We start from the raw sequence: 9612 nt of genomic DNA on the forward strand, positions 1-9612 counted from the left end.
ATTAAGAATTGTAATTCAAAATCGAAAAAATTAAAGAAATTAAAAACCTATGATTATGATTAAACAGTCCAAAATCTATGATTATGCTATAATCATATAATATCCAAAATAATCCAAAGCCTATCATATTACATCAAATTTATTTAGCTCTCTTCTTACGCCCCTTACCACTCGATCCCTCTCCTCTCTCTATTTGGACATTTCGAAGCTGCTCCTCTAAGTTCCTAATATGAGAATTATGATCTTCTCAATGCGCGACGGAGGTTAACTACTTCACCAAGTTCCTCATATCCCCGATGTTCTTTGCGGTACACTTGCGCATATCGTCATACGCTTTTCGAAGTCTCGTCATCATACGCCGCGCTGGGATTGCTGATATGTCTGAGAATATGCCTCCTCTCTTTCTTGGCTATAATGATACAGGGCAGTCCTCATCCCATCAAACATAAGAACCTGATTCTCATATCTTTCTAGAACCTCAGCCTAAAAATCCAAGAAAATACAGTGTGAGTACATATTATATATATCATGAAGAAGATAAATAAAACAATTAAACTCACCATGGTATACTGATCAATATGCGGCTCTAACTCAGAGAAACGAGTATGAGGCACCTCAGGAATGGAAATATAAGTAGGCTCCCCATCAGGTCCACACACGGCAAACATCTGAGGATTACTGGTAGACACAGGAGCTAGATGATATGCATTCAGAGGTTGTGGGTTGTAAACAGGGCGTGGCGGATGAGGAATACGTAGCTCACGTCTCATCCCTTCCAGGCCCACAAACTCGAAGTTGCTAACCTGACCAACAGGAGGCAACAACGGACCCATGGAGACACGGTTCCACCATCTATAATACTGATCAGCAGTCTGCTCAACAACAAAAGAAGATGCATCTGGCCAAGGACCACAACTAGCATGAACTTCATGAATATGAATTCTACCCCACGACTTCGCATCACTAACATCTGGCATGGGAGCACATGGAACTCCATAACGTCCAATCATCTGCCTCGAACATCTGTCGCCACCAGCGGTAAACCCGATCCGCGTCGCGGCAAAACAACTCGCGGACGTGACAACATACAAGCATGCTATACAACTGGATCGTCAAAGGCAGTAGACAAACGCCAAGGTCTCCACTCAATAGATGACAATGATCTAATATCAATTTGAGCACAAGCCATACAGATATTATTCCTAATCTGCCTTCTGTTACGAGTCAACTAAGGCCCTGACCAACTAGAAAATCTAGGACGAATATCAGCAATCATGTCTATGTTAGGACAAAGACATCGAAAGTACTCATAAAACCAAATCTCTAAAAGTCCTGTGAATCCTGCAATCTGAGGACTTCTACTTCCGAATGTCTGTGAAGCTTTATCTAACGCTGATATCAATGTGGCATATACTGAGCTACCCATGTCATAATCTCTCATAGTATGCAAATCAGATACATAAGCATAATATCCCAGTCGTACCGTAGAATGACCATTGGGAAACAAAACATGCCCAATAAAAAACATCAAAAAAGCCCTAACATACCGACAAGACCCTCACTACCCGGTAAATTCAAAGCTAACTCCGCTCGTGTATCAGGATGCAAGAGGGGTTCCATATATGCAGTCTTAATATGAGATAGCTTAATCCCAGAAGAATCATAAGCATCCGCACCCAAACGAGGAAAACTCATAAGCATACTATCCATATTCTCATAATTTGTATGAAAAGGTATCGATTGGCCTATACCGATACTCAACCCAGAAATCATAGTGAAGTCTAGTGGTGTGAACCCTAACTCCGCACAAGGGAAATGAAATGTATGAGTTCTACTCCACCATCTTTCTACTAAAGCTATGACCACTGCCCAATCAGCCTTCTCATAATCCGCATCAATCAAAATACCCAAAGGTGTATACAAAATATTATCTCTAATATGTACAAACTCATCCAAACTCCTAATAACCTTCCACCACTCTCTAACACCAAGTAAAGCCAATCTAACTCGATAGTCAATAACATGCTGATATTATAAAAAAAAAAATGCGTATAAGATAAATAATTAATTGGTCCAACTCAACTAATTAATATTCAAAATATTTAATCAAAACTAATTAATTACCTGAGTATTAGCCACTACACTCGACTCGTGTTTTGGGTCACGTGTAGAAGACACAACTTCCATATCAAGTGCTTCTCCAGGTGCAAATTGTCAATCGAAGTCGTTCATCTGATACTCCAGTACATAGAGATGTCTATCAGTCGGTGTGACATCCTCGGGTTCTTCTCCCCCACTGTCTTCTCCCCCACCGTATTCTACTTCCTCAGGTTCTTCTCCCTCATCGCCAATGTCGTCTGTGTACTGCCAATCATCACCATCGAAAGGTTCAAAAGGATCCATATCAAATTTTAAGAGTTTAGGTAGGTTTTTGTTTTTTTTTAACTAAGGAGAGGGTTTTATAATTGTGAGAAGAGGTGAAAGTGACTGAACCGCGCGGCTTTGGAGCTGTTTATATAGAAGTAGCACGCGGTGTTCTGAACACCGCACGGTTTTCTGAAAACCGCGTGGGCTTGGGCCTGTCAGTTGGGCTTTAGTGGCATAGTTTTGGCAAAACCGCGTGGGCTATATGGCGCGGTTTTGGCAAAACCGCGTAGTTGCTTGGTTTTTTTTTATGTTGCTCCTAAAGTTGCTTGGTGTTTTTTTGGTTTGGTGTTTTTTTTGTTGCTCTCCTAAAGATGCTCTAAAGATGCTCATGAGGCTGAGATGCTCTAATCCGTGAGCGTAGCGAACTCTTGAGGTCGCTTTTCTAAAGTCACCCAAAAAACAACTTGCTTCGTGTCACCCTCTCCTTTGTCTGTCCGTACCCCCAAATAACCCTTTTTACTTTGTGTGTCCACCATACCCCCCCCCTCTTCTCTCATTTTCTTCGCCTCCAACCTCTCCCAATCTCTCCTCCATCCTACCGCTACAAACCTGTTCTCACAATCTGCTGCTTTACATAACCACATACGACCTCGTTGGATCTAACTCTCCCGATCCTCTCTCTATTCTCGCTCTCGTATTCGCTCTTGGATTATTTAAAGGAAGGTTGTTCCACTGGATTCTTCAATTTCTACGACTCCCCATAGTCAAGACAAGAGATGCAGTTTCATCACAGTCAATTCAGGTATGAAGAATGTCGACTACGAATTTGTTTACCAAATTGTGTTTGACATAACTTGTGAAGTTCTTTGGTTTCGCACAAATCTTTGCTTCTCCCTCAAAACCCTTTTGCCTCGAAGAAGACGAACTAGAGAAGAGGTATTTTTTTTCATCTTCTTATTGCTTTACTTGTTTGTGTTAATATATAAACAATGGGATTGTATAAAGGGTTTTGAGGAGATCCGGTTACTGATTTTGACACTGGTGAGGTCGTGGTTTTGTGTTTTTTTTCTATTTTAAGTCATGAATTATTTATATCATATATTGTAGAATTTGTATGTTGTTGTGAATGGTGTATTGTTGATACTTGGTATTAGAGCCATGATTGGACTTGGTGATCATAAGATTCTTTTGTTTGTCAACCTTGTTCTAGGGAATCCATGGCATCAAAGTTACATCAATTGCAAACTAAAGCAGTTTAGGCCTCGGGATTTGTGGCCAAGCGCGGGAGTGCCTATTACAAGCAGTTGTTGGAGCGAGAACAAAGCGGTACATTCGGGGAGCCTCCCACTGTGGAGAAGTGCAATTTATTGTCAAAGCAGTTGTTTTATACCCACCTTGCAAGGTACTTCGGTGATATCCATTTTCCACTTGCTAGATCTTAAAAATGATGAATCGTATAAAGATAGGAGTAACTGTTTGATATATTATTTCTGTGAACTTGTAGTCATGTTCCATCATTTGTGCATATACTTGGACTATTTTCCTTGTGCATTGTCTTTCTATAGACATATATTGGTCTTTCTTCTAAATTGCATTTTTCGCGATAATCCCCGGGACGTCGGAGGCATTCAGGAAGGAAATTGATTATGTGAAGCATATGTGGAGGAACAAAGCAGGACTGAAGGTTGAGGATGCTTCCAATGTTTGCTCTATTTGGCCCGGAGTGCTTTTGTTGGTTTTGTGTTGGTGAGATCGTGGGAAGAAGATTCACATTCACCGGTTACTTGGTTCCGAGCAACCGCCGAGGAAAAGGAAAATAAGAAGATCAACAAGACTGCCGGTTTGCATTTATAACCATTTTTTTTCTCCAAACCAAATTTTACATGGAAATTTTGTTGTTGCTTCAAAACATTATAAGCTGTTTAGTAGTCTGCGGGATAAGTTGGTTAGCCAGCTAATTACCAATATTCTATCCTCATACTAGGTTCTCATAATTTGAAATATTCACATTACAATTGATGCTTTCTGCCCCCCCGGTTATTTGAAATATTCGCATTATCACATAACTTCTTTAAGTGTCTGTCAGACCTGATCGATTAGAGCATAGTGCATATTGGATTCAAACTGCCCCGTTGAGGATGAATATCTGCATGAAGTAAAAAGCTTCTATATATAAGAGAAGGGCTTTCTTGTTCTTCACTCCCGCTCGGTGTGTTTTTGTTTGTGGATGTCTTGCGCATCTAAAATGGAAGCGGACATCTTACGACTTTGGGAAGATTGAGGAAGAGATCGATATCACTGTTAAAAATTTGAATGAGAAAGAGGAACTGATTTTGTTGAAGGAAAAAGAGGCAGCAAAGTCAGGATGTGAAAGACTACGCTTAGTTTCTGCTACTGCAATGGCCGAGATATCGGCTGCCCTCGAGTTAGGTGACCTTGAAGAAGCTAACACTTTACTTGCAGAGGCTGAAGCAGCAGACTCCGAGGCAAAACAACTTCAACAAGCCCATGATTTGAAAGAGGAAGAATTTGAAAATACAGCTAAACAATTCATCTCAATCGAACTTATTGCTAATCTGGGACGCAGATGATTAGCTTAAATGGCCGCATCCATTTCTGTCTCTGCAGTGTGAGAATTGCAGTTATCAACATCTGGAAGGATCAGTGGAGTTAAATGTTGTTGAACTACAATTACCCTTGCATGTTGCTATCCAGTCCAAAGGAGGAAATGGAGAAGCACGAAATAATTATTTTTATGGCTGAATGCCTACTGATAGAATTAATTCTAGGGCGGCAGTTGGACCCTGGCTGGGAGCGACATACCAAATGTACAGAATGCTTCTATGGTTTTCATAATTTTTCCAATTTTGCAGCTTTGCCTATTCTGTTTCCGACTTTTCAAGATTGAAGTATGTATGCGTGCTTTTTTACCCTTGTCACACTTCTCGAGTTTGTGTAATGTAAATCCGATGAGGGCTTATATCATTTGCCAAAAGTTTATGGCAGACTTACTGTAATAAATTATCATGCAAAGTTGCAGTGCAATTTGTTTCATTTGTTCAGTACTTGAATAGGTAAAGCTCAATAAAAACGATTAAGTTATTATCAAATTCTTTAAGTCTGTTTTCTTCCAGTTAGGATTTTCCTTTTACATGTCTAAAGCATGAGAATGGTTGAATGTGCCATGGAAAGAATGTAAGCTTTGATTGACTTGATTGGGATAGATTCGAATTCGGGGAGCTACTTGGTGCTATGTGTTACAGATATCTTGGAACTTCTTCAAGAATTCAAGCCTTTTCTTTAGGCATAGAATGTCAAGTAATTTTTTCATGCGTTTTTTATTGCATAGAATGTTTATGACTTCTTTAGGTTTGAAAAGAGGTTTGTTGAACTGGGGTTTGATTAAAAGAAGAAGATTTTAGTGCTGTACACATAATGCATGGCTACTTAACAGGGGAATTCCTGCAAATACTAGCTTCTTTCATTGTTGGGATAATGGTCTACTTCTTTACATTTACCGTACACGTAATTATTGATAGATAATTCTGTGTACGTACTAAAGTGTTACGCATGTTAATACACGACTGTTGGTTCAAGTACGCAATAAAATAACCGTAGCAAAAAGATTCAATCAATATTGTTACACTTGAGTAAACTACACAATAATATAGTCTATTTTTCTTAATTTATTTGTCTAATTATCAAAAAATTAATCAAGTCGTGGAAATAAATAAATAAATATAATATATATAAAAAATGTGAGCCAAATAAATGATATACTATGCTCACGCCCCACTGCAATGCAGTATACTAGTAATAGTATCGTCGGATTACCAGTTAATGGCCGGGTAGCTCGCTGGACCGGATACTAATCCTGACCCTATCCAATTTGGTTTCGGCACGTGTAATACGCGTGTCGCCAAGAAATTATATCACGTCACTAATAAACAAAATACAAAATTGTAAAGAGAAGAAAAGAGTGATTTTTTGCGGAGAGAGAAACACAAAATGGCGGCTACTATAAGAAATGCACTGCTAAAACATTTGAGTGTGAAGACGGTGATTACGTCATCATCAGTTAACTCAACTTCACTTTTGTTTTCATCACTTGCCAATCTTTTATTCCGTTGAAATTTGTGTGAACAAGTGAAAGGCTCGTTTCTGGATAAAAGTGAAGTTGCTGACCGGGTTATTACCGTTGTTAAGAACTTTCAGAAAGTTGATCCTTCAAAGGTATAACATTTTGTTGGTAATTTTACAATACCCATTTTCTATCCTTTGATGAAACAAAAAATCTTTATTATTTTGCACAAATCAGTCTTTGCCTGATAAATTTTTACCCCATATAGAAAAATTATGCCAACTAGATTCATTTTGTGTTAGATTAGTGTTTTGCATTATGTTGTCAAGGAGGCCTTGCTACCAAATAACTCATGATTCGTGATCAAATGGTGTGTTTCATGCTATGAATTTCTGCCAGTGAGTTATCAAGATAACCAGATAGATCAATTTTTTTTAATTTGGGAACGTTTTCTAAGACGACTGAGAATGGGGATAAAATTAGATCTATGTTCAATACTAGAGAGAAAAGGAGATGTGAAGATGTACTGGAAGAGGAATCGCTGAGGAGGACGGGGAGGACTGATAATCATGTAATACCTTGGCCATCAAAGTTCAGTTAAATAGATAATTCTGAAAGGTTTTTAGCTCCTTCATTTTGCTTCTCCACTAGTGTTTGCTACTGATGCTTTCAGAAGATTATATTGTTGTTTGGCAGCCAAGAGAAATTGTACATGTCGTTGAATTCTGATACATATTAAGAACTGTCGGTTTGGAGAAGTTGATATGTATAGCCACCAGTGCAGCTGAGATCGAGAGATAGACCTTTTTTTTTCTTTATACATTTCCTTTGTCTTTAGTTGATATATGATTTTGTGTATATTTGCGCAGTAGTAAGTGGTGAAGAAATAGAAGTTTTCAAGGAGTTGATCAATGATATACTTTTATTTTCTTGATAAATAAGTAAGTCAAGGATATTGATGTTGCATTGTCTTCCTACTACTCTTGCATATGAGAACTGAGCCTTAAGATAATGAAAAATGTGGCTGATACATACACCAGTTCTTTATCTTGAAATCTAAGTTGCACTGACACAGATATGTGTGTCCGTTTCCAACAAACTAAGTGTCTAACATGGCAAAATATCAAAAGGTGAGGTATATCACATACAATATGTGTCACATATGAATACGTATCTGACACGGATTATTTTTAAAATATGGTGTGTCCATGTAACATAGCTTTAAATTTTAGCGTCAGACTCTTTGTCCAGTCATGACATGGTCAAATGTTGTATGCCACTAAATAATTTGTTTCTTTTTTCATAAGTTGTAGGGGGAACAAAGATAATCGTTTTTTAAACTGAGTTCATGCGATTGCCAACCTTATGAACAATGCTTGATGCTTTGTTATTCATCAGATGTTGATATTTGACAAATAACTAACGAGTGTATTATATATGGTTTTCTTGCAGGTCATACCTAATGCCCATTTCCAGAATGACCTTAGACTTGACAGCCTTGACACTGTAGAGATTGTGATGGCTTTGGAGGAAGAGTTTGGGTTTGAGATCCCCGTAATGAAGCAGACAAGATCAACTCCATCGGTCTTGCTGTTGATTTCATTGCTTCACACCCTCAGGCAAAATAGAGCAAATGGAGCTCCATTTCGGTGTTGATTTCTTTCTCGTTATTTTCTCCTTGCTCTGCTATATTCCCCGCGAGAACTCAACAGGGCAACTCGAAGTTTTTTTGGTGTCATCATCCTTTGGATATGCAAGATGTTTCTTGATTTTTTAAATTCTGGTCTATATAGAAATGTAGGCTTGGAATTTATTGTTATTTTGATTTATCTTTCAGTAGAAGAAACTGCATGTCAGTCATTTGCTACAAAGCCTTTAAACTTGACTATTATCTGTTGCAGTGGCTTTTTATCTGAATAAGACCATGAAGAAACTTGGTTTAGTATTTCTCTCGTGTGACAAGAGTGTTTGTCCTCTAATCGTAGGATATATATGATTAGCTATCAAACTGATGAAAGAATATATGTAGATACCTAATTAGTCGGGGAATTTGTGTAGGGTGGTCTACCTTTGATTTCTCTGTTCCTAAAGTGGAAAGAACATTGGTACAGGAGATTTGTGCATTATGGTAAGTGGGATTGCCAAGACGAGGCTGTGTGAAGGATTATTCTGTTTCCAAGTTACTCAAACCATTTTATTTTACTGGCAGAAGTTGTTAAACCCAAAGTATGTAAAACCCCAATTTGTATCATGTATGAATTCAGGGCTCGAGGGCGATTCTTCTTCGAAGGGTCTCAAGCGTGATTACTAAAACTGTGACAACAATATTCGAGTACATCTGAATAGATATTTCCAAAATTTCAATTTTAACTTATCCAAGAGGGGAAATGGTAAATTGGAAATTGATGTTAAAATGCACCACATTCTCGCTTTATGGAGTTTTGAACCGATAAGGAAGCACGGATTACGTAACGCATCCAGCCTTGCTCTACAAAGATGAATACACTCTAAGGCTTCTAGCTAAAGATTTTGTCAGATGTATGATCAAATGACCAGAAGTCACAGTTTATTTTGTAGCAAGTCTAACTATGAAAAGATCACATATCTCAATGGTTATACAACCGAAATAATATGCCAAGTGACATTCTTTAATTCGACCTTAGACAATGAAAGGAGTTGAGCTAAACACATTTTTCTCCCTCACAATTTTTCTATGTTTAAGTGGAGTCTAAATTCAAAAACATGCAGCAATATGCACGCAGTACAAGTAACACATTGTTCATGGCTATGCTACAAGTCTAAAACCATCTGGCAATGTAAAGTCACGAGAACCATAAAATGGAAACATGGAGTCACAAGAATTGCAACTCGCGCTTCCAAGAAATGTTTATAAATGTTTATCAAACACGTGTCCATTATAGCGAAAATACCACACCAAATTCTGACTTAGTTCCCCGAATTGCCTTTGGAGCGACCTATATCATCAACTCACACCCACGAGCTACGAGATCACTCCAGAATGGATCGATTCGCACATCTTCACATAGAGCGTTCTATCTCATGACTCAACCTATCTTCTAGAAGCAATCATTGCCAAAGCCTTGCTTACACATTCTATTTCCGCAAATTACGGACCACTGTAACCACTCCCCATCATTACAAAA

At 38.3% G+C, this 9612-nt stretch overlaps 1 protein-coding gene and 2 pseudogenes across 2 annotated transcripts; 2 read left to right on the forward strand and 1 right to left on the reverse strand.

Moving 5' to 3' along the window:
• Positions 1-351: 351 nt before the first annotated feature.
• On the reverse strand, positions 352-1010 carry LOC147487488 (uncharacterized). The gene is made up of 2 exons (XM_086574047.1): positions 561-1010; positions 352-483 (listed from the first exon to the last, which is right to left on the reverse strand). Exons 1-2 carry the CDS (start codon positions 1008-1010, stop codon positions 352-354), a joined length of 582 nt encoding a protein of 193 aa, XP_086430173.1.
• Positions 1011-3584: 2574 nt separating this feature from the next.
• LOC147487489 (uncharacterized) lies at positions 3585-4958 on the forward strand (annotated as a pseudogene).
• A 1388-nt stretch (positions 4959-6346) lies between these two features.
• LOC147487490 (acyl carrier protein 2, mitochondrial-like) lies at positions 6347-8137 on the forward strand (annotated as a pseudogene). The gene is made up of 2 exons (XR_015201747.1): positions 6347-6600; positions 7901-8137. The product of XR_015201747.1 is annotated as an acyl carrier protein 2, mitochondrial-like (transcript).
• The last annotated feature ends 1475 nt before the right edge of the window (positions 8138-9612 follow it).

The sequence above is a fragment of the Coptis chinensis genome, chromosome 7 (assembly GCF_015680905.1).
Source record: "Coptis chinensis isolate HL-2020 chromosome 7, ASM1568090v1, whole genome shotgun sequence".
In the NCBI taxonomy this organism is placed as follows: Eukaryota; Viridiplantae; Streptophyta; class Magnoliopsida; order Ranunculales; family Ranunculaceae; genus Coptis; species Coptis chinensis.

Bases quoted from the DNA above. Each gene is read 5' to 3' on its own strand.
- LOC147487488 (XM_086574047.1), bottom strand. From the start codon at position 1,010: ATGATTGGACGTTATGGAGTTCCATGTGCTCCCATGCCAGATGTTAGT. The intron at 484-560 runs GTGAGTTTAATT...TTGGATTTTTAG, and splicing joins ATATTGATCAGTATACCATG to GCTGAGGTTCTAGAAAGATA.